Source organism: Phodopus roborovskii, unplaced genomic scaffold (assembly GCF_943737965.1).
Source record: "Phodopus roborovskii unplaced genomic scaffold, PHOROB, whole genome shotgun sequence".
Classification (NCBI taxonomy): Eukaryota; Metazoa; Chordata; class Mammalia; order Rodentia; family Cricetidae; genus Phodopus; species Phodopus roborovskii.
This window is the reverse complement of record NW_026126408.1, coordinates 11,555,999-11,581,708: the sequence shown is the minus strand read 5'-3', so window position 1 is coordinate 11,581,708 and position 25,710 is coordinate 11,555,999. Positions and strand designations below refer to the sequence as shown.

The window sequence follows — 25,710 nt, the reverse complement described above, 5'->3', positions numbered from 1 at the left end:
GTCTTTGATCTGGGGTGGATGGGTGTTTCTCCAGGAAAAGTCTCACAACGCAGATATGACTTCACCCAGCCACAGGAATGGTTTATCAGGCATAGTTGGACAGTTGTGTTTGATTTATATACAGAGTACTGCTGCTTTCAGGGGTTCAGGTATTCTCTGAAAGTTTTATTTAGTCTTCATGACTTCTCCCGCTCTGGAATTTTTGCCCTGTCAAACAGCCTGTCTGATGCTCTTCTTTAGTCCGGTCTAGACATTCGTCTATTAAAAATCAGTTCGGTACTTTAGGGTTTCAGCTAAGATGTTGTTTGAAGTTGGTTAGAATGTTAAGTAGAATCATAAGAATTTCATATAGGAAAGAAACTTAATCATTTCACAGATTTGTTGTGGTTGCTGTTGTTGTTTGAGATGGGGTCTCAGTATGAATGAGACAATAGAGAAGTGAAACTAGTCCAGTGTGCCCTGCCCACACAAGGGTTAGAAGCTCCTGGGCCAGCAAGATGGCTCAGTGGATGAAGGTGCTAGCTTCAAGGCTAATGACCTGAATTCAGTCCCTGGGGTCCACATGATGGAACGTGAGAACCAACTCCTGCAAGTTATATGCTGTGACCTCATACATGTGCCATGGGAGTGCAAGTACACACACACACACACACCACACGAGTAAACATAACAAGGTTTACAAAGTGTTGAGTGAAAGCAGTTGATAAATAAAACACTAGTTACATGTAGTTACAAACTACATGCAGTGAGTACTAAAAAAGAAAACACCTGGATACCAGGAGAGAATACAGCAGGCACTTCTCACTTAAATTTTGCAGTCAGAAAGGGTTGTCAGGATTTCTATAGAGCAATGGAACATGTTACCCACCTGAAGCCTTCAGTTGGAGTAGGGGTGGAGTGTCTTAATGGAATAAGAGTGGAGTTAGAGATACATCCCAGAGGCAGCCAGTCCCTCTACATGTTGGCCAAGCTCCAAGAGGGTCACTGTCCAAAGTTACTCTGGTCTCATCATTTGATTAGTTCCCAAATTGGGCAAGAGCTGGCACAAAGCACCTCCACCAGCAAGCCCTGGAGGCAGTCACATGTAACAGACAACAGGGCTGGCAGCACTCTGTTGAACTTTAAAAAATGGATCCATTACCCATCACTACCCCTTTCCATATTCCCTTGTGATGCACTTATGTTTTGCAGTCACACTGTTTAGAGAAGTTTTGTTAGGTTTTGTTGTTTTTGGTTTTGTTCTCTCTCTCTCTCTCTCTCTCTCTCTCTCTCTCTCTCTCTCTCTCTCTCTCTCGTGTGTGTGTGTGTGTGTGTGTGTGTGTGTGTGTGTGTGTCTGTCTGTCTGTCTGTCTGTCTGTCTGTCGGGTTTTTGTTTTGAGACAGGATTTCTCTGTATAGTCCTGACTGTCTGAAACTTGCTTTGTAGATCAGGCTGGCCTCAAACTCATGAGATCTAACTGTCTCTGCATCCCACGTGCTGGGATTAGAGGTGTGTACCACCATTGCCCTACCAAGTATAATAATACTTGCCCCACCAAGTATTATTATATAAATAATCTGTTGCCCTTTTCCCCCCTGAAAATTTTTTTAATTTAATTTTGTTCACACTCTGGTTACATGGTACTCCTCCTGTATATCTTTAAAGCCTGTGCCCTTGAAAGATGCTAGCCACTGGTGTTATATCTTGCTGTAATTTTGATGTATAGTCTTTCAGCCCCCCCCCCATCGTGCATTCTTGTGGGGGGGGTTGGGGGTAGAGGGTATTTTGGCTGAGCTGGAACACTCACTATATAGCTCCAGTTGATCTGGAACTGGTACTGATTCTCCTACCTTTGTCCTCTGCCTCCTGAATGGTGGGATTGCAGGTAATAGTCACCATGCTGGACTACATTTTCTCAAGCAGGAAAACTGGTATTTCAACAGATGTGGTAGCATAACACTTTTAATCCCAGCACTTGGGAGACATAGGCGAGCAGAACTCCATGAGGGGCAGTCTGGTTTAATTAGTAAGTTCCTGGACAGTCAGAGCTTCATAGTGAGATCCTGTTTCAAGGGGGGAAATTTCATATTTCTATAAAGTAATAGCAAATTTCTTCTTAAGTTTAATAAAGGAGATAGAAGAGATTCATCATGCAAAGGTTTTTAAAATAGAATGGTATGTTTCTGTGTATTTGGTGATCTGTACTGCTTTCTCAGAATAAATGATATTGGATATGCTGGCTCATTCATGTAATTCCAGCACTCAGGAGTCTGAAGAAAAATGATTTCTAATAGTTTAAAGCCAGCATGGACTTCAGAGTGAAACTCTATCTCAAAAGTATATCCCATGCACACACAAAATATTATGAAGTAGTTAATTTGCTAATTGTTTCATTTCACAATTTGGCCCTTTTCTAGAGCGAGAGCAATGGTTCTCAACTTGTGGGTTGTGACCCTTTTGGAGATGAACAACTCTTTCACAGGGATCAAATATCAGATATCCTGCATATTAGACATTTACAATTCATAACAGTAGCAAAATTACAGTTATAAAGTTGCAACAAAAATAATTTTATAGTTGGGGTCACCACAACATGAACTGTATTAAAGTGTCTCAGCATTAGGAAGGTTGAGAACCACTGAGCTAGAGAAGGACAGCTGGGTTCCTTTACATGTCTCTGGATGCAGTGTAATAGTAAATGTATAAGAAATAATAAGGGGTATTACATGCCTTTAATCCTATCACTTGGGAGGCAGAGGCAGACAGATCTCTGTGAGTTTGAGGCCAGCCTGGTCTACATAGTTGAGGTTCAGGCCAGCCTAGGCTACGTAGGGAGACCCTGTCTTAACACCTCCCCGCAAATTAATTAATATTGGGTTGTCAGGTGGCTCAGCTGGTAAAGGCACTTGCCACCAAAACTGGCAACCTGAGTTTAATCCCTGGGGCTCACAAAATGGAAGGAAAGAACTCTAGCAAATTGTCATCTGATATCCGCACATAGTGTACACACACACACACACACACACACACACACACACAGAGAGAGAGAGAGAGAGAGAGAGAGAGTAAATATAAGAATGTTGTTTTTAAAAACTACGAATTAATATGCTAAACCATTTCCTTCCTGGAAAAAAAAGACTCATTAAATAAGATCTGTATCACAAATGGTTATGTTGAACTACTAGAAATAGCAATTGAGGCTTATTTACTCATTGATTAATTAACAGATTAATTACAGTCTGTTGAAACTAGAATTTGATTTGGAAATTATACATATCTTCTGTGTATGAATGACTGTTAACATGTACTTCCTGGAAATCAGCAGTAAATAAGTTACATGATGCTTTTGCTACACAATAGTACTACTGAGAATATTTTTTTCAACATTCATTTATTCTTAATGTGCTGGAACTGGAGTTTCGGACAGTTGTGAGCTGCCATGTGGGTGCTAGGAACTGAATCTGGATCCTCTTGAAGAACAGTTGAGTGCCCTTAACAACTGAGCTATCTCTCCAGTCCCTATTATTTTTAATCTTATGATTTTTAAAAGGGTGCTTTATTTTATTGTTGTTTTGCTTTGTTTTGGTGTGGTTTGGTTTTAGTTTTTTGAGATAAGATGTCCTGGAACTTACTGTAACCCAGGCTAGCATTAGATTCACAACATTCCTCCATCACTACACATCTTCCTACACAACATTTGGTCTCTCAAATGCTGAGGTTAAAGGTGTGATACCATGCCTGGTTTAGTTTATTGTTAAACTTCTTTGCTTTAGCAGATCCTCATAGAACCTATTAGAGTAATAGGTAGTTTGTACCTTATGTAGAGATAGAGAGCAAAAGCTCACATTATTCAAAGAAGATGAGCCACACTTACTGTAAATATTGCCTACAGGCTTAACATTCTGTGAGAAAATAATAGTCATAACAATGAGAAGAACTTTAGGCTCTGCCTGTCTTAACAGTCACCAGAGCAGTAGAATTCTCTTTACCATAATGATAAGCTGGTTTTCTTCCTAGACAATATACTATTTCCATTTGTGAGATAAAGGAATAGTTTTATAAATTTGTAAGGATAATGACCAACTAAGTGGAAAGAAACAAATCTTGGGCTAGGGCTTGGGCTGAGGACTCCATGGGTAAAGTGCTTGTTGTACAAGCCTAAAGACCTGAGTTTGGATCCCCTTTCACACCTACAGGGACAAACAGACCAGAAAATCTATTAAAGATGCCCAGGAGCACAGCTGAAAGCTGGCTGCCCAGTTGGAGTAGTGGGACTTGAGTTTAATGGCTATAACTAAAAACTGTTGGGAAGGGGGCAAATCCACACACAAACAATGCAAAAACCAAGGCAGGGCTAGGGTCTAGCAATCTGATTTCCTACAGAAGGGCTCCATCTAAAGATCCTGGGGAAAAGGGCAGCTCTGACAGAATGGGACTGTCACTACTCCACCAGGCTTCAGAGTCAGTTTTAGGCTTGCATTCTTTCATGTGCCTGCAGCCTCAAGTACACACTTTGCTTCCTTAACAGTGATACTCTGTTCTCATGTCCTTGTTTGGGGAGCCCCATCTAGACAGCTATAGCTTTATCTGAGTTAATTCAAAAGGCCAAAGCATGGGCTGGAGGGATGGTTCAGCAGTGAAGAGTTCCTAGCTCTGAAATGGCCACTTGCAGTCCTTTGTAACTCCAGTTCCAGGGGATCTGCATCCTGTTTTGGCCTCCATGGACACTGCATGCAAGTGGTGCCTATATACACACATCGTAGGCAAACACACTCGTGTGCATAAAACAAAAATCATCTTTTAAAAAAGCAAGCTGTCACTCTCAGTGATGGTCATGTGCCCAGTGTTAAATCTTTATTGGTTTTTAAGTCAGCAATCTGGCAGATAATTGGCTCACCTAATTTACTTTGCTGCTATACTGGGATTAGGAACGTGGATGAGCTTTGAAATTATGATTAGATTTTTTTTAAGTCATTCTAAATAAATTAGAGTTTTTTTTAAGGAAATAAGTTACTCTGTTTTGTTTTATCTAATTTTCTTTATGACAGACTGGAAGCTCTGCTGGAATGGTGGCACATACTTGTAATCCCAACCCTTTGGAAGTTGAGCTGCTAGGATATGGAGTTCTAAGCCAGTCTAGGCTGCACTGTAAGACCCGATTTAAAAAAAAAAAAAAACAAAAAAAAACAGAAAACAAACAGATTATAATGCAGTGTTGTAATGATGTCATGGAGAGCCGTACGCTGGGGCCATCGTCGTTATTGCTCCTGTGAAGAGTGTCCAAGAACTATGAGCTAATGTTTTGTTTTGTTTCTAATGTGTCTATGTATCTGAGTGTTTATCCATTCAAGTGCCTAAGGAGTTACAGGCACTTGTGAGCTATCTGATACAGGTGCTAACTGAACTCCAGTCCTTTGTAAGAGCCGAAAGCACCCTTGATTGCTAAATTCTCTCTCTAGCCCCACCTACCTGATTGGTTTTAATTTAGCCCCTAAAACATACAGTCTTAAATGGACATTTTGCTTAAAGTACAACAACCAAATGCAGCAGAGGCACCAAGCTACCAGGACTAATGATAGTGAGAGCCCAACTGCCTTGGTTCACAAACCTGATCATCTCACAGTTTGGCTTTGTAACCTCAAGAGCACATAGCTCTAGCCAGGCATAGTGGGGAAGGCCCTTAATCCCAGCACTTGGGAGGCAGAGGAAGGTGGATCACTGTGAGTTTGAGGCCAGCCTGGTCTACATAGAGTTTCAGGACAGCCATGCTATGAAGAAAGACCTATTCTCAAGATAGATAGATAGATAGATAGATAGATAGATAGATAGATAGATAGATGATAGATGATAGATTGATAGATAGATGATAGATAGATGATAGATAGATAGATAGATAGATAGATAGATAGATAGATAGATGAAACATTACAACTCTATGTGCCTCTGTTTTTAAATGTAAGGTTTAAATGTGAATCCCTTGGGGGGGCACTGAGACTGGCACATGTTCAACACTCAGTAAGAATTGCTGCTGCTGCTGTTGTTAAAGGCACACTGCACTGCTGTCTCTGTTACTGAGTCACAGATTAGATTAAATGGGGGGGGGGGAGAATGGCAGACCAATCAAGTAGAGCGGAAGATGGCAGTTATGATATAAGGATGGGGAAATCCTGCTCCAGCTGCAAATGTATCTACCAAATATAACTTTCACCAAGAGTTTGACTAAAACTAAATTCACACATTCTCTGCTCTCTGTGCTTCTCTGTGTTCACAACATGGTGTTGACTCACAACCAACAAATACTTACTGAGTACTATGCTTGGCACTTGAAGCATAATGATAAAAATATCATACAAATTTCTTAACAGTATAGGCGTGGAGATAATCCAGAATCAGCTGTGATGTTTTCTTTACTTCCTTTTAAGGGGTAGTAGGGATGTTGGGAGGATGTGAAACTTTGGAGATGTTCAAACTATCTCACAGGTCTTCCACTACAAGTATCAAAGTTCTACACACAGACACAGACAGATGCACCTAACTGAGGACAGGGCTTGAGCATCTCACCTTGTAGAAAGCTTCCCCGGTGGTTTCTGTGCACAGGCCTGAAGAAAAGGGGGTGAGGCGGGGAGGGTAATAGTCAGCAAGTGTTATTATCCTTTTAAGACAGGATCCATGTATTCCAGGCTAGTGTGACTCAAACTGGGTCTGTAGCCTCTTAAGTGCTGGCTTTAAAATTTGCCTCACTATGCCCATTGCTTATTTGGTGTTTGCTTATGTGTTTGTTCCCTTGCTGGGGATCGAACTCAGGGCTTATGCATCTTGAGTAAGCATTTCTCCCAGCTGAGCTCCTCTCACAGCCCTGTTTGAGTTTTTGTTTTGTTTTTATTTTTTGAGACAGGATTTTACTCTGTAGCTCAGGCTGGCTTTAAAATTAATGGAATGCATGCTAGCCCCAAACCTATCTGTAATCCTCCTGCCTCAACCACCCTAGTACTGGGTATATAGGTGTAAGTCACCACATCTGGCTTACACTTATCTTTTAATAGCCCAGCTATAGCTGGGAAAGGTAGCCATATTTGTAAGTTGAATGTATGTGTGTGTGTGTGCTGTGTGCATGGCTATGCATGTATATGTGTGTGCTGTGTGCATGCCTATGCCAGTTGTGAGCTGTTGTGTGGGCTCTGCATGAACAAGTGCTCTTACCCATTGAGCCATCTCTCCAGCCTCTGGTTACTGTGAATTTACATCTAGCCTGGGCTACATGAGAATCAAAAGATAAACAAAACCCACTAAATTAAAGCAATAATAAATCAGCTGTGATTATATCATTTTTGGCTTGGAAATACTTTAATACAGACTGGATGTGGTGCTGCACACCTGAAATCCAGTCTCAGGAGCCTAGGAAGAGAGGATTGCAGTGAGAGACCGATTCCTTCATACCCTGAGCCTCACCTAACTTTCCTGTTAACCCCTTTTAAGTGCTTTGGATCTAATCAAATGTATTGAACACAATGTGCCATGCACTTTTTTATTATGCCTTTTCTGTCTAGAGTGATTTAATAATTTCCTGTCCCTGGGAAGCTCTTCCCACTGTCACTCACCTTGGTCCTTCAGACAGGAGCACACTCTCATCTTCTCTGTCACTCCCCAGTGTCTGTTTGCCCTGCCTCACTCTCTGAAGAGTCTTATCTTGCCTGAATATGCACGCAGGAAAATCACCTCTTATCCTTTGATTAAGAGATAAAAATGCAACCCCAACACTAAGGCAGAAGCAGCAGCTCTCTGAGTCTCTGAGTTTTGAAGGCTCACCTGGTCTACAGAGCAAGTTCTAGGATAGCCTGGTCTACATAGTGACTTCCTGTCTCAAAGCAAACAAACAAATGACATGTGTAGTTGTCATTTATTTTTAACTCTTACTACTCTTGCTCTTTACTCTTTTGGGGGTGCTCACCACCCAGCTGCCAAATAAATCATACATGGCTTTTTCTTACTCATAAATGCCTGGTCTTAGCTTGGCTTGTTTGTAGCCATCTTTCCTTAACTTAAATTGCCCTGACTATCTTCTTCCTCTGGGCTTTTCTCTTTTCTTACTTATTTCTTATTTATATCTTACTTTCACTCTTCCTCTGTGGCTGGCTGGCCCCCAGTGTCCTCCTCTCCTTGTTCTTTAGTTCCTTCTTCCTCTCCTCCCAGATCTCTATTTGCCAGCCCCACCCATCCTTTCTCCTGCCTCATTACTGGCAGTTCAGCTCTTTATTAGACCATTAGGAGTTTTAGGCTTCACATAGTTAAACAAACGCAACATGAAAGAATGTAACACATCTTTGCATCATTAAAACACATGTTCCACAGCATAAACAAATGAATACACCTTAAAATAATATTCCAAGGAGCTGGAGAGATGGCTCAGTGATTAAAAGCACCAGCTGCTCTTCTATAGGACCTGGGTTTGCTTCTCAACACCCACATGATGCCGCACAACTGTCTGTAACTCCAGTTTCAGAGGATCCAGTGCCCTCCCTGGCCTCCTCAGGCACCATGGAGTCATGCACATAAAAAATTAAAACAAATGTTAAAAAGAAAGGTAATGGTGCACACCTTTAATTCCAGCACTTGGGAGGTACAGGCAGGTGGATCTCTATGAGTTTGAGGCCAGCCTGTTCTACAGATTAAGTTCTAAGACAGCTGTGGCTACATAGAGAAACCCTGTCTTGAAAAACAAACCAACAAACAAAACAAAGAAAGAGAAATTAATAGGCACTGCAGCTCAGTTTTAGAATAGATGTAGTTCAGTGATAGAGTACTTTCCTGGTATACCCAGGGTTCTGGGTTCTATCCAAATTCCTAGCATAAAGGAGACTGAATCAGGAAGATTGCAAGGCCTGGGCTACATAGCAAGACTCTTTCTCAAAACAAACAAAAGGCAAAAAGATTCTCCAGGTTGGGGAAATGACACGGTGGGTAAGAATGTTTACCACACAAGCCTTAGACCCAAGTTTGAACTCTCAGAGCCTACATAAAGAGCCTTGCTGGTGGGGGGTGCGTGCTCCTGTAACCCCCAGTGTTGTAGGGGGTGAGAATAGGAGGGTCCATCCCTGAGGCTGTCAGCCTAGTTTTAAGTTCAGTAAGGGACCCAGTCTCAAAGGCATAAGGTGCAGCATGATGGAACAGGGCATTCAACATTAACTGGCATCCACGTGTGCACACTTGTACACAGGTGTGTACATATACTTCTGTGTCTCTTCCCTACCCCACCTTCCCACAGAGAGAGAGAGAGGGAGGGAGGGAGAGAGGGGAAAGAGAGGGAGAGACTCCAGACATCTTCAAAACTTTTCTGACTAGCAAATTATTTTCATCTTCTACCTATATCATTGACCTGCTTCTGTCTATTCATCGGCGAGGGTTATCTTATTGGCAAACAGGAAATTTTACTATTTTTGATGGTATGTATGTGTTTATGTCCATGCGCCGCATGGATGCTTGTTGTCTCTAGAGGTCAGAAGACAGTGTCAGATCCTCTGGAACTAGAATTACAGGCAGTTGTAAGCCACCAACCATGTGAGTGATGGGAATTGACCCAGGTCTGCCAAGAGTCTGGCATCAGACCAAACAAAATGCTATATAATCATGACATTTTGTCACATGTGCCCCATATTCAAGAAATTAATTTTTTCTACTATATTTATTCCCTCTGAGAGTGTCAACAAGAAAAATGGATGCAGTGGTATCTTTAATATTGAAGTAAAGCAGATTAGTTCTGAAAGCAGCATGAAATGTCATTAGTCCGGAAGTGGATCGCTAGTAATACTCCACTGAGAAGCAAACCTACTCTGTAACCGGTGGGTGTCTGGTGCCCTTACTCCACTGATGTGGTTCCTCCATAGGAATTATTTCCTTGTTAAAAGCAGGGCAATTGATTTAAAAGACCCAGAGGTAGAAGTATAAATTTAGGACTAAAAGTAACCTAATCTATCCATTCTCTGCCATTGTTAGTCAACCTAAAGCAATTGATTAATTGATTATAACTCAGTGCAGCTATTAGCATTAACAGACTTGAAGGTTTAGGTGTTCGTTTGGAGACAGGAAGGCAGATGAATAGCTTAGCATTGAAGTCAAGCCTGGGAAGGCATGTTCCTGTTATCAAGCAAAGTCCAAGGCAAGTACTGTGACTTGGGCCTTTTATCACAGCCCTTGGACGGGTGAAGCAGAGGCTAACCTGGGCTATCCTCCGAGACTCTGCTTTAAAAAATAAATAAATAAATAAAAACATTCAGAGGCCTTTACTGCTCCAAATCAGTTCCTTGACTTCACTTTTCCATTTTGTATTTCCATTAAATTTTTTAAAGGCTCTGAAATAGGATTGGGTTAAGGAAAGTGTGGAGGTGCATGGGTAGGTGGAGAAATATAGCTCTCTTTTCCTCTGGGCCTTCTGGCTCTCCCTGAACTAACTCCTTGGAGCCTTTGCATGAATGTACTGTGCAACCTGCAAAACAGTAAAGTAGCAGTCTCAGGGCACTGCTAATGTAGCTTCTTCAAAACATTTTGTGCAAGCTACTGTTTCAGAGGCAAGGAGGTCTCAGCAGCTAAATGAGTGTCTCTTACTGGAGCTTGGATAACTTTATCAGTAGCTACATCACTGAAGATAATGACACCCCTCCCCCTCAGTAGCCACTGACTGCCAGTAGTATCTCAGAAGGGATGGTGTCTCATGAGCCTGAGCCTCTCTCCCATCCATGAGAAAATGCTGGCAGGCCCAATTCTGTGCCGGCCTTATTCAGGGAACCCCAGCTTCAGTGAGCAAGCCAACCATATCATGTCCAGAAGACTGTATCACAGCCCTCTTCCTGTCCACTTTCATCTGCTCTCTCTTCTGTGATGTTCCCGGGACCCTTGGATGGGGTGATACACATGCCCATTCTGGGGCCAGCACCAGCAGTCACTTGCTCTCAGGACTTTGAGCCAAGAGTTTTTCCATTAACTGTTGCCCATTGCCAAAAGAAGCTTCTCTGACAAGGGCTGAGTGAGGGAAGCTCTGGCCTCGAAGTGTAGATGTATTTAGAAGGCAGCTGACGGTATGTCCACTTAGCAAAGCAACTGTAATAGGTTCGCCACATGACCTATGATCTCCCTAGCCATGGATGGGCTCTTGACCAGGTTCATAATTCCACTTTAGGGTCTGGCGTGGTGGCATACATCTATTGTTCTAGTACTTAGGAGGTAGGTGCTGGACATCAGGAGGAGTTCAAAGTCACCCAAGGCAGCCCAGCAAGTTTGATGTCAGCCTGGGCTATATGACACCCTATCTTGGGGGGAAAAAAATTAAATGTTTTGGTAAAACATTTGCAAATTGAATGTAACAAGACAATGAACTGTAACTAAATGAATCTCAGAGAAAGTAGCATGTGGACATTGTGACCTGTACTTCAAACAGACATAAATACTAGAATGGTGGCTTAATGGGTAAAAGACAATATGCCCACATCCATACTACACAGATAGACACACATACAAACACACAATTTTTGAAGGTGAAGGGAAAAAAAACAGATTATAATTAATTAAAAGTAAGTGGTGCAAGCTGGCATGGTGGCACATGCCAGCCACTCAGGCTGCCAAGGTAGAAGTATTTCCGTTTTGAGGCCAGCCTGAGCTACATGATGAGACTCTTATCTCATAAAAGCAAACAAACACATCAGCATGGGGTTATAGCTCAGTGGTAAAGCACTTGCCTAGGATATTCAAGGCACTGGGTTCAACTCTCAGTACTATCACCAAAAGAATGGCACAGTAACCAAGTAAGTATATTTTTTATGTGAAAACTGTATAGCAGGAACAAACAGTTCTGTCCCCAAATAGGCTTTTCTTTTTTTCCTTTTGTATGTATTGGGAGGTGAGCACTGTGGCCCATGCTGGCCTTAAAATCCAGGATATGCCAACACATTCTTCTCCAAAGTAATGTCTTTATAATCTGTTGCCTCCCCGGTTTGTCACTGGTGCTGTGATCTTTGAGTGAGAACCCCTCTTGTTAGGCTTGAAGAATCTATTTCTAAGCCCAAGGTCATCAGGCCTTGGAACCACAGCTGGTCCTTTGCCTGAACTCTTTTGTTACCTTCAGTCCTGGTAATTACTGATGCAATGTAAATATCTTTTCTTTCAGTCCTCCTCGACCTCTGAGTAATATGAATGACACCGTGGTTAGCCACATGTCCTCTGGAGTGCCCACTCCCACCAAGAGGTAGGTATGTCTTGTACCTCAAAGCTTTGGACAGACTTCTGTCACTGATGCCATTGCCTTTTCAGAAAGGAGGCTGGGGCAGAGTGTCATTTTCTGTCCTCCTCCTCCCCTCCCCTTCTGACTCACTGTGCAGCTGTTGGCATTCAGCTCTGAGGCATACATACACTGTAGATATGCCACTGTGTCCAGCAGCCAGCCATGTAAGAGTGCATTGGGCATGTTTGAGATTTTACTAACATTAAGCACAGTTTACTAGTCATAAGTTTCAACAATTTTGTATTTGATTATTTTAATATTAAAGATCACTTCTGCATCTAATTACAGTCTATATAAATTAATCTCTCATAAAATATTCTAAGCCATTCTGTGGATGGTTCATAAGCATTTAAGTTGAAAGGCCCAGGTCCTTCAGGATTAGTTATGAAAGAATTTGCTTTAGGGTCCGTCAAGGGAAGAAAACTCTGTAAACTCCTTTCTCCTTTTATTTAATTTTCTCTTGTTCAAAATCCTCACAGGCAGACTTAAAAGATCTATGCTGGGTGACATACTTTCTATTTGATTTAAGCTATTCCATGACCAGAGCAATACAGAAACTCCCTCATGGGCACAGCCATTAAAGAATTCTTTCAACAGTCATCACTTGAAAGGAGGGAAAAAAAAAAAAAAAAAAAAACATGGACATCCCTCTTCAGCCAGCATGACTTCCCATCCTGCCCAGAAAAAAAAACAGAACCACTTTGTACCGTATGTGCTGAGCACTTTGGATTAATGAGACTATAGAGACGGGATCTTTCTGGTAATAATTTGATGCAGTATATGATCCTGAAGGCAGCCGTAGTTGTTCCCATTGGCTGAAACTCCCAGAACAGCATTTCTCAAACCCACAGAAGAGAAGAGTTCCCTGGGGCACTTGTTAAAAATACACATTTCTGGGACCGTGTCAGACTCAATGAATCAGAATCTCCAAGAATAGGATCGGGAGAGGCTGTATGTTTAACAAGTTCTTCAGGTGATTTTTGTCATCAAACCAATTTGGGGAGTAACCTTAATAGAAAGCAGAGGAGCTAGCAGCAGGGCTACCTTAGAAAGAGGACTTAAAGACTGAGGAAATCAGTGACCTGGTGAGACAGCTCTGTCTGTTGGAGACCCAGGACCTGGACCAGGTAAGAGCATTTCTAGCAGGCAAACAGCCATGCGGCTAAGCAGAGTCAGGTAGTAAGTGGTGTGGGGCACTAGGGCAGAGTCCGAGTTTTGCTGAGTTTGGATCTGGCTCTCGTCTGACTTTAGACACGTTTCAATTCTTCTATGGTGTCGATGATGACATTTGCCTTGTGGGGTTTATGTGAGGATCTAATAAACTGCCTTTATTATTTTAGAGGCAATTGCAGTAAGAAACCTAGTGAGAAAGACAGAATAGGTTACAAATGATATCCCCAAGGACACAGAGCAGCTGACTGCCTGTCCTCAACTTTCACATATATATAAAGCCATAACATTTAAACCCTACATTCCCCATTGAGGATGATCTCACTTCAAAATTAGAAGACAGGTTAGGTTGTAGGAAGAATTCAGCTTGAAAATTTATGTTAACTTCAGTAACATAGCCTATTGAGTAGGGGTTCGCTTCATCTGAGTTCTTCTCATTGCTTACTAGTTTTGCTCCCCTCCATCACCAGAGTACACGAGGGCTCAAAGTGCTAGGGAGGACCAGGATAAGATGCAAGGTGTGCAGTGATCTGGGTGAGTGTAGCTTCAAGAGGCCTTCAGGAAGAGAAAAGAGTGATAGAAGGGACTGTGAACACATTAACCACAGCCACTTTCACCCTTAGGCTTGCTGTATTTATACACAAGTCCCAGCTACCAATGTCAGGCCTAAAATTATGTCTACCATTTTTTAGAGCTGGTTCATACAGCTCAATATATTCCAGATTAAGACTTAGAAAGCCAGCAATTCAGCTGGCACCTTGGTCTGTGTGAATTTAGTCCTAGAGCAGATATCACACTGTATCCATGACAACCAATGGGGCTATGCAGCTTGGAGAAGCACAGCTGGAGAGAAACCAGTTGGTGGATTTCTGTATATGTCCAGCAGAACATTGTGAGACTGGATAGTAGTAGTAGTAGTTCACATATGTTATGCTTTGTGGCTCCAGTAACCAAGAAGTCTAAATTGCAGGTAGCATGTTTGCTTCCTCCAGGCTCAGTACTTTTTATTCCTGCTCTTCAGTGTAATCAGACCTGTATTTCCAATCTGTGAAAGTCAAGTACCCAGTATGTCTTCCCAGCATGATGTCTGGTGCTACTGAGGCAGGGATTCTCAAAGGATGGCGGTACTCTCCAGAGATAAGACACGTTCTTGTAGAACTCAACTCAACACAAAAACAAGACCAGGTCAGACAAGAAATGTGTATTGTAGTAATAAAAAAATTAAATAGGAAAACTTTGGGGCTGAAGGGATGACTCAGCAGTTAAGAGCACTGGCTACTCTTACAGAGGTCCTAAGTTCAATTCCCAGTAACCACATGGTAGCTCACAACCATCTATAATAGGATCTGATGCCCTCTTCTGTAATGCAGACATGCAGACAAAACAGCACATTAATTAATTAATTAATTAATTGAAGAATAGAACATTTAAAGCATTTTGGATTTTTTTAATTAATTTGCTTTTTTGAGATAACATTTCATGTATCCCAGGCTGGCCTTAATCCACCTTTTGAATGCCTGCACTACCACACCTGCTTTGTGATCCTGGAGAGCAAAACCAGGACCTTATACATGCCAGGCAGGGCCTCTTCCAGCTGAGCTACAGCCTTATCATCTACATTTTCTAGCAGGCATTGCATGTATGAGTGGTTTTGGCTAGAGTTATCAAACATAGTGCTGTATTAACCAAAAATAAAAGATGCAGATGACTCTCTAAATGGAAAATATTGATACAAATTATATTCCTGGAAGTTTCCACTCAAGGGATTTGCTTTATGTAATATTCCAAACCAGGGAGCTGGAGAGATGACTTAGTGGTTAAACATGTTTACTATGAAGTCACGAGGACCAGAGCTTGGATCTTAGCACCCCTTACAAGTCAGGGGCCCTGCCCATACCTATAATTTGAACACTGAGGGCTAGAGACAGAAAACTAACTAGAGGTTGTTGTCTTTTAGGCTAGCTAGGAAAACCAAACTTCAGGTTCAGGAAAGAGACCACGCCTCAAAGGAACAGGAAGAAAGGGATAGAGGAGTCCTGGTTCGCTCTTCTGGCCTCTGCTAAAGAGAACACATACACACATACTTGCTCTGTTTGTTTGTTTGTTTGAAGACAGGGTTCTTCAGTAGCCCTGGCTGCCCTGGAACTAGCTCAGTAGACCAAGCTGGCCTTGAGCTCACAGAGATCCACCTGCCTCTGCCTCCCAGGTGCTGGGATTAAAGGTGTGCACCATCACCATCAAGTCACACTTGCTCTTGTATGCGCACAACACACACACACACACACACACACACACACACACACACACACAGAGGCACACAATGAATAAGCTTAAAAACAAACGCCTCTATGGATATTTCTATAGCTAAAAAGAATGTCTTCAACTAGTTTCAGTTTATTTTCTTTGTATTCATTAGAATGACACATTTTAAAACAGTTTGAAAACTTTAAAAAAATTCAAGAAGTTTGATTCCCCTCTTCACTGTCTATTTTCCTCCCTTTGTTCCCCAGCCTTCCTTCTCCTTAAGGTTCAGAATGTGGATTAAGCTGTGTATGACTCTTGCCCCATACCCAGGTAGAGAGGGAAAATAAAGTATTTTATTTCAAATGCCTTTTAAAGTTTTAGCTTTAATAATCTGGAACTATTTCGGTGCTTTCAGTTCTATGGAAATTTCATGTAACTGTACAGTAATAAAAACCTTCCATATGAAACCTTTTAAACAGGTCTCACACTGTAGTTCTTGTTGACCTTGAATACAGCGTAGCCTAGGTTAGCCTCACACCTACACATCTGTCTCTGCCTCCCAAATGCTGGGGATACATGCATTACAACACTGAGCAAATTTCAGGCACTCAAACCTACCTAATAGATACAGACCCACAAGACACAGGCAGAGGTAGAGAAGAGGTACTGACTGGCAGGGGACTCTGCCTATTATTTCCTCCTTCTTATAGGCATCAACGCTTTTCCTGTTGTTGGCAGATAGACAGACACACATACCCCATTGGAACAGATACTCCCAATATTACCGGGGTTCCAGTGCATTCTGCAGCCAGGGCCCTCCAAGGACTATGCTTTTCTACCCTGTGAGAATTGTGTATTGTGTTACTACCTGTCCTGGGCATGTGTGATAGGCCGGGCCTTTGAAATCTGCATCATCAAAATAAGCATGGGAATCTCTCTCTATATATATATCTCTCTCTCTCTCTCTCTTTCTCTCTCTCAATCTCAATAGTAAGGCCATGTTGTTAAGAAAGGACAAGGTTCTGGGACAGGAAATTATGAAGGTTGCTATGCAGCATAGCTATGTCCGTATGTGTACACATTGCACACACACACACACGCATGTATGCGCGCACACACACACCTTCTGAGACATGCTTCTGCTCCCAGGATTCCCTTCCCTTAGGCAGCTCTCTGTGCAAGTTTAGATACCATCACACCCTTCCTGGGCCCTTTCTGCCTCCTGTGGAAAGTGCCAAAGTTTAGGATATCCAGATTAAAGCCATTGGTCCACATCAGGTCTGAGTGTCTTTTGTTACTCTTCGATTCTTTAAGCTGTGTACCAAATAATACACTTTTTTCTCTAAATGATGCAGTTAAAAACTTGCACAGAGGTCTGCAAATAGACTGAACACGGTGGTACGTGACTGTTTTCCCAGCACTCAGGAGGATTGGAAGCTCAAGGCCAATCTTGGCTACATGAGACCCAGTCTCAAAACAAAACAAACAAACAAACCCATAAAAACAAAGATCACAAAGGTGATGGTTGCAGGTTAGAAAAGGAAGAATCGGAGGCTGACAAGTAACATGGTATATCAAGTCATACCTACCTGTAGTTCTTTCTTAAACACCACCAAAAACTACAGAGCCAGATGTGGTGGCACACACCTTTAATCCCAGCCCTTTCAAGGCAGAGGTAGGCATCTCTTCATAGAGAATTCCAGACCAACCAGACCTATACATTATCAAAACAGAAATAATTAAGAAGCAAAATAATCAGATTTTAGCAAAGCCAAGCAAATGAATGAGCTGTTTTGAATGAACAGACTAGAGAAAATGAGAATGGGACCAGAGATGCAGCTCAGTGGTAGAGCATTTGACAAGCATGTGTGTGAGGACCCTGGGTTTGGCCTCCTGTCTGGGTCAGTAGGGGACCCAGAATGTTGTACGCCTGCATGGGTAGTCATCATTTGCTAGGAATCCTGGGTAAGGGCAATGTATCATCACTTAGGACTTTTTCACTTCAGCATATACTTTACAGGGGAGGAAAGCTTTTAAAAATCCAAAAGCACTGTGGTGTGAGATGCTCTTCCTGAACTGTGGAAAGTTTAAAGGCAGGCTGCACTGTGATGGCAGCAATATGGCCTTCTGGCTGGGGAGAGCTTACTGAGTCATCCACAAACTCCAGTAGGGTAGTGACAACCGTGGTCTGCTGGCTTTTTAGATGGAAAACAGCAGATGTGGAGGAACTGAGAAAGGAGGCAAAATTAAATTTGCTAAGCCAGAAAGTAGCCATATATGTGGCCTCAGCCCACTGAGTGGCTTCCTATCCATAAGAAGAGGAAGTCGAGTCTGATTAAAAGTGAGGATCAGTGAAGGTTTCAGGAAACAACTGGCTGGTTTGCATTCTTCATGAGAAGCCCTCCAAGTCAACACAGGAATTATGGGTTGTTTTTTTTTTTTTTTTTCTCTCCAGTCTCCTTTTGAAAGATGGAAAAGCATAGTAATTAAAAATTAACACATTATCGGAAGAAACTGCAAGGCCCTCTGTGTTGGCAGGCACCCAAAGCCGTCCTGGGTCTGGGCAGCCTGCCAGTTTTCAGCCTCTTCTGGGTTGGGATTAGATTCCATTTCTATTTAAGATTTAAGGTGGACTCCTTAGCAATTCTAACTCAGACTGTCATAAACAGAAAACTTTACTATTTCCAGATAGGTAGTTGCAAACATAAAATTGAAAACCTGAAGTGGACAGAAGCATAGTAACAGGTCCTTTCCTCCTCTCATTGGAGCAAGGCTGGCATCACATATGCACAGGTCATGGCAGCACATGTGAAGGGAACTGAGGTGGGACACTGCTCTCTGTTTAATTACAACGAGAGTGGCTCTGGCATGGTGGGTGTGGGTGGCAGGCTCTGGAGATTTTGGCCTTGGCCTTGGACGGCCAAGGAAGAACAAAGTTAATGTCCGGGTTTCCTTCATGGCTTTAGTTACGGTGACTTTGGTCAAACACAGAAGGGAAACTTGGGCAAGAAGCCAGCAAACTTCTGTTGAGTTAGAGGTGCCTGTGGGATGCCATAGTGTTCCTAATACCTAGTTCTCCCCTCTACCAGCAAAGGGCATGCAAATACTTAGATCCAGGAGATGACCAGTTGAGGCTACACACATTTTCTCCCCACTCCTCCCTGCCTTTCTCTAATACACATATGGTCTCTCCCTCCCCACCCCACTGTGATTTCTTTTTCATTCATTAGTGTGTGTGTGTGTGTGTGTGTGTGTGTGTGTGTTAGTCTTACGTATCTATGCTGGCCTGAAATTACATGACTGGAGGTGATAGTGAACTCCTGCCTCTACCACCCAAGCACTGAGACTACAGCTATGCACCTTCATGCCCATTTTATTCAGGGCTACGGTATGAACCCCAGGGCTTCGCATATATTACGTGAGTGCTCCACAAACTAAGCTACATTCTCAGTCCCCTCATGCACGCACACGTGTACATTCACACACACATGCGTGCACACACACTATTTTCGTATGCTCTGTAGGCTTTCTTTCTTCCTTCCTTCCTCCCCTCCCCCCTCACTTTTTCTGTCTTCTCCTGAGGAGTCACCTCAGGGCTGCTGCTCTCAGGTACTTGTGCTATATCTCAGCTTTGCACACCAAAGGAGGATCCTGTATTGGCGCCGAACCCCTTCCATCCTGCTCAGGCTTACTCTGTGTACCCACAGATGTGTCAGGTTTTCTTTCTGTGTTGTTGGTGGGGGTGGGGTATTTTGTTTCTGCGACAGGGCTGTCTTCTTAGCTGTCCTGGAAATAGCTTTGTAGACTAGGCTGGCCTCAAACTCACAGAGATCCATCTGCCATTGCCTCCTGATTGCTGGGCTTATTTTCAATAGCAAACTATTAAAATACCCCAGCTTGCTTTAGCTGTTGAAGCATATGCAGAAAGAGTCAGGGCTGTGGCCCCATTTATTTTCTCATGGAACCTATGTCCCCACTTCAGCCTCAACTTAGTCATTTCTTTGCAATCAGAGGGATTTTTTTCTTTCTGAAACCTGAGTCTGGTGGTGTTAACATCCTAAAAAGAACCTTGCAATTGCAAGTTTTCTCCAGCTTGTGATAATACCATCCCCATGCTAGCCATTCTTCTATCCTTTATGCTACTAGTCACATGTGGCTATTAAGAACTTAGAATATGGCTAATATGACTTAGGAGATAACTTTAATTTCATTTTAATTAATTAGTAGTTAAAAACCTGCATATGGCTGGTGCATGTGGAAAAGAAGTGGATGTTTTTGTCTCTTTTTCTTTTGTTGTGATCTTCATTTGTGAGGTAAAGTCATTGGGCAGACTAACAGCACTTCACTGTTCTATCAGTGAAGGTGAGTGGTGTCCACAGGGCTCATAGAGGTCATCTTCTGTCACCTGGCTGGTGCAGAAGACTTTCAGAGGGCCTGACAGGCATTTGACCCATCCATCTTTCTCCACGGGTTCTTATTGGACAGCATCATTTTTCCTCTTTCGCTTATATTAAAGTAAGGACCCAGAGGCAGTGAATCAAAAAGATGTCTTTTTCTTACTCCTTTCTTCTTCCTAAATGTTTGGTCCTTTAAGAAGAGTTCAAGGTTGGGGAGATGTACAAGGGTGAGGACCTAAGTTAGGGTCCCAGCAGCCTTTTTATGGATCCAGGTGTGGCCCTGTGTAACAGCAGCATTGTTGGGGCTGGGGTGGATACAGGAGGAAACTGTCTCAAAGGAATAAGGCAGAAAATAGAGAATAGTAGATCAGGACACCAGACATCTTCCTCTGGCCTACACACACACACACACATGCACACTGCAGGTATGTGCACCCACCCTACACATGCACATGTACCTTATGCACTCTCCTTGCACAAAAATAAAAATTAATCTGAAAGAAGAGATAATTCAGACAGAGACAAATGCATTGACATTGTGTCTCATTTAGTGACAGGAAAAAAGAAGCTTGAGTTGTCCATAGAACTACTTACAGTGTCATGGACAAGAGTGTCATTTTTGCCTTGTAGAGCTTGGAGTCTCAGCATCTGGAAGTGACTGATGAATGTGCTTATTATACATTTGTCCTAGAGGGATGTCTCTTGGCCAAGGGTGATCAACTACTGCCTTCTACCAAAACTCTATACTGATGCTTTCAGTGCGTGTTCCTATCCTGTCTCCGTTTCTAGAAGGGATTTCCTGCTCAAGTCATTGGCTATTCTGGGTATTTTCTGGTTTGTTTGTTTATTTTTAGGTGTTTACATTTAGTGTGTGTGTGTGTGTGTGTGTGTGTGTGTGTGTTTTGCCTGCATGTGTGTAAACCACACATGTGCCTAACACCTGCAGAGGAGAAGATGGTGTCCAGTATCCCAGAACTGGGATTACAGGAAGAGTTGTAAGCCCCTGTGTGTGTGCAAGGAATTGGACCTGGGACCTCTGCAAAAGTTGCAGGTCTTCTGATCTATGGAGTCATCCCTCCAGCCCCTGGGTGTTTGTGTTTTAATTAGACTCCCCCTGGATGTCTTCCAGTCCCTTTGACAGGGACTAGATTTCTCATGCTAAAACAGAATACTAACATTTCTCTGAATTCAGGTGCTGCAGTTAAGAGCCAGAGAATTGTCTTCTTGATTTGCTGTTGCAATCAGCTTGTTCCACCAACTGATGGCAGAGAACAGTGGTGAGGTCTTTGAGCTTATTAGATAGCATTGCTAATAGAGCTGAATGACTGTGTCTTCTTTGAAGTGCTTCATTCCATCTGACCAAATGGTCTTTGGTCTTTTTCCTTCCTAGTCTTGAATTTAGAAGACGGAAGAGGATCTAAATGTTCTGTTATATTCTAGATCCCAGTGCAGCTTAAGTTTGACCTCTTCTGCCTTCCTTCCCCAAGCTCTAAGTCCCTGTAGTTATATGGTCCCTTGTGGGCTAGGGTTTTTTTTGGGTCTCTGGTTACCGACTCTTGTTGTTCCTGTTAGTGATGCCACATCTTAATTCCCAACCACATACTTTCCTGAGTTCCACTCAGAAACATTGGGGTGTTTCATAGGTATCTCAAATGCCATACATGTGCCCCTGAGCTAACCTTCCCACTCGAACCTCTTCCTCTTCATCACCGCTCAGTGAAGAACAGCTTAACTCAACTCTTCTCTGCTCTCCTCCAGCAAGAACATCACCACATCACTGTTTTGTACACTATTTTAAGTGTACATACCGTTAAGTAGCTACTACATACCAGTAGCTACATTGTTTTGCATTTGACTCTTTTTTAAAACTTACTTTTTTGAAGCTGGGCATAGATTAAGGCCTTTAATCCCAGCACTTGGGAGGCAGAGGCAAGTTATAGGCCAGTCTGGTCTACATAGTGAGTTCTAGGACAGCTGGGGCTACATAATGAGAACCAGTCTAAAAACAAACAAAAAGTTGTATTTGATATGTGCTTTTAAAATTTGTGTAATGTTTTTACCCAGATGTGGAGATACATGCCTTTAACCCCAGCACTCAGGAGGCAGAGGGAGTTTGAGACCAGCTGCTCTGTAGACAGTATTCTACATCATCCAAGAGTGTAAAAAGAGAATTTGTCTCAAGCTCCACCCCCAAAACAATAATTTGTATTATGTTTTTATGTATTTGGGAGAGGGAGCCATGTTCAGGTCAAAGGACAACTTGTGGGAATTGTTTCTCTCCTTCTGTTCTGTGGGTCCTGAGGATCAAATTGCTTGGCAGCAATCACCTTAACCTGCTGAGCCATTTTACTGAGTTGCATTTGTCTTTTGATTTAACTTGTTATTACTGCCTTGCTTCCTAAATATTGGCTGTCTTATTCCCATTTTGACCTCTAGTTCAACCACAAAGGCCAGTTAGTTCATGTACTTTTTGTCCTGTTCTTGTATTTTGTCCTTCATTTTGTAGAATGTTGTCTAGTATGTTTTCCCATTTTCCCTTCAAACTTAGGCTAAATTGAAAAGTGCCTGAGACTTGCTATGTTTACAACCACAAGCCTGGAAAGAACAATAAAAAATATATGTTGTAGTTTGGGTTGGTACTGTTAGATTTGGAGCACATTGCAGTTGATCCTTGGCTAGAGAGGGCTACCAGGAAAGAGAACATGCTAATTCCAGAGCTTCTCTTCTCCGGATTGTGTCACCATGGGAGAGTGTAACTACCATCCTTAGTCTTTCACCAACATCACAGTGCATCCCTAGGGATACCTAAAATTCATTCAAGGTACCTGAGGGCTCTGGAACATATTTTGGAGTGAGAGTAGGTTTAAACACATTAGTCAAACCAGTCAATGTGGGTTTAGGATTCTTTGGTTCCTAATATTGCCCCAAACTTGAAAATATAAAACAAATATTCCTGAATCCTGCAGAAATGTTGGCATAGTGAGTGAGATCTGTCTAGCCTTAGACTACTTTTCAGCTACCATATAGACTGAAAACTGCACCCTGCAAGCAACAGTGTGGTTTTGTAAATGAAGTTTTATTGCCACACAGCCATGTCCATTTGACTACATGTTGACCATGGCTGTTTCCTCCTCAATGGCAAATGAACAGTTATAACAAAAATCCCCTGGCCTCCAAAGCCTAAAATATTAAGTCTCTGGCCTTTTGAGAAAAGCAGGCTCTTTAACTTCATGAATTTAGAATAAGGACACTGAAATGATAAAGCTGTATTTCCAAACTGCTCTTATTAGACTCTGGAATATCATAGCCAAGAAATAGTACTTTGGAAATCAGACTGTTGTGGTTCATTTTTAATTCAACTCAGGAGATAATGGCCTCCAATTCAGTAGGTTTGGAGGTCTTCACATCTGTTTTGTTAATAGTGTCTTCTGATTATTGCAAGGGGGAATCAAAAGTACAAAATTTGACCCCTATGAAATAATTTAGAATGTCAGATATGGAGATGACTCTTATTACTTCACTTCAGCATGCCCGTGGGCCTGGTAATGAGGAAGAGGGGTTTGGCTGAGTGAGTGCCCTCAAACTAAGAGTCTAATAGGCATTTTCATCAGAGCAGCTGGCCCTTACGGTTGAGAGGACTGCTTCCACTAAGACAGACAATATTAGTGAATAATTGTCTACAAGTACATTAGAGATCACTTGATGCTTTTAGCCTTCTTTGGAGGTCAGTCCCCTAAATGTCTAGCACTTTGAATGGAAACCAAAGAGTTGCAAGACTGACATCATTGTCTTAAATCCCGTCATAATGTCGCCATCTAATTTAAAAATCTGAAACTCTCCATCCATTTCACATTCTATTTGCTGTACAGTATTTATCATTATCATTTGATTATGCTGTAAAATTGTTACTTGTGGGCTGGAGAGATGGCTTGGTGAGTCAAGGTGCTTGCTGCCAAGCCTGAGGACTTGAGTTCAGTCCTCAGAACCCACATGGTGAGAAGAGAGAACCAGTGTCACTAAGTTGACCTCTGACCTTCATGCTTGCCATGGCACCCATGTTCCTGCACATGCATGTGCATGCACAAAATGTATATTACTCTTTATCTCTTCCACTAGAATAGAAGCTGTTTCAGTTGCTGACAGTAATTAATCAGGACTAAAGAAGTAATTATGCCTGAATCATGCATGTTTGGCATATGCTTGTGATCCCAACATTTGGGATGTGAATACAGGATGATCAAGAGCTCAACACCAGCACAGCAGCACTTGGGAGGTCAGCCTGGTCTATAGAGAGAGTTCTAGGTCAGCCAGGGCTACACAGAGAAGCCCTGTCTCAGGAAAGGAAAAAAAAAAAAAAAAAGAGTTCAAAACACCAGTCTCAGCCACATACAAAGTTTGAGAGACCATGTCTCAAAAAGTGGGGCCATTGAGGTGGCTCAGGAAATAAAGACTCAGGCCACCAAACCTGATAACTACTTCCATCTCTGGGACCCACATGGTAGAAGGAGAGAAGCAACTCGGCCCATGGTGTGTGTGTGCCCACACACATCTACACACATCTACACATACACTGTATTAGTTATTTCTCTGTGGTGGCGATGAAATACCATGACCCAGGAAATTTATTATATAAGAGGTTTTGGCTCACAGTTTCCGAGGAGGCATATCGGCAAGCAGCAGGCACCAGAAACTGAGAGCACCTATCTTCAAATGCAGGCTTGGAGCAGAGAGAGCAAACAGAGGCTTTTACTAGTAAAGCCTGTCCTTGGTGGTGCCTCTGCCTCCCAAGTGCTGCTGTGCTGGTGTTGAGCCACCTAAACATCAAACCAAAAAACCACCACCAACTGGGGATCAAGTGTTCAAATGCCTGAGACAATGAGGGGGCATTTCTCATTCAAATTATTGTGTGCTTTTAAAAAAGGGAAATTCAGGGTACTTGCTGCAGGAGCATCCCTGGGATCCATGAAGAAGCAGATGGAAAGGTGCATGGTTGTAATCCAGCACACCTGCTATAAGATCAGAAGTAGAGACAGAAGAATCCTTGTAGACCAACTAGCCTACTTTGGTCAGCTAACAATTGCTTGTAAATCCAGCTCCAGGAGATTTAGTATCCTCCTTTGGGCTCCAACGCACTATACTGATATGCACAACTCATGCTTACACTTATACATAATTAAAAATAGAAATAAAACTAAAAACACCTAATACACCGATAATCCCAAACTTGGGAGGCAGAGACAGGCGGATCTCTGAGTTCAAGGCCAGTCTGGTCTATGAATTGAGCTCTAGGCAAGTCAGACCTTCACACACACACCGCACACGCACGTACACACACTCGCGCATATTCGCATGCGCTACAACCATAACATAAAAGGCTGATGGAGGGGGTAGGTGACCATGAAGCAATATGGCCAAAAATACCATCCCTAAGTCTGCAAAAGACATCATTTTGAATGTTGCTGAAGAATGAAGAGACTACCAAATTCTTGTCTTTTCTCAAAACAAACAAGAGCAAAAACTTAAGCATCCAGATGTAATCACAGAGAATAGAAAAACAAATTCCACAGAAAGCAGCCAATGAAACCAAGAATGTGGAGTATTCCACAAGGTATCTTGGTTTCTTCACAAACATAGTAAAGAAGCCGGGGAAA

General features: G+C 42.4%; 1 protein-coding gene across 6 annotated transcripts in view; it reads left to right on the top strand.

The window, feature by feature from the left end:
- Dtnb (dystrobrevin beta) overlaps window positions 1-25,710 on the top strand; it is a 196,782-nt gene that overhangs the window by 122,199 nt on the left and 48,873 nt on the right. For all 6 annotated transcript variants that reach the window (XM_051181728.1, XM_051181732.1, XM_051181730.1 and 3 more), the window contains exon 10: window positions 12,135-12,212. In XM_051181728.1, the coding sequence (XP_051037685.1) occupies window positions 12,135-12,212 (78 nt within the window). The remainder of the gene's footprint in view (window positions 1-12,134; window positions 12,213-25,710) is intronic.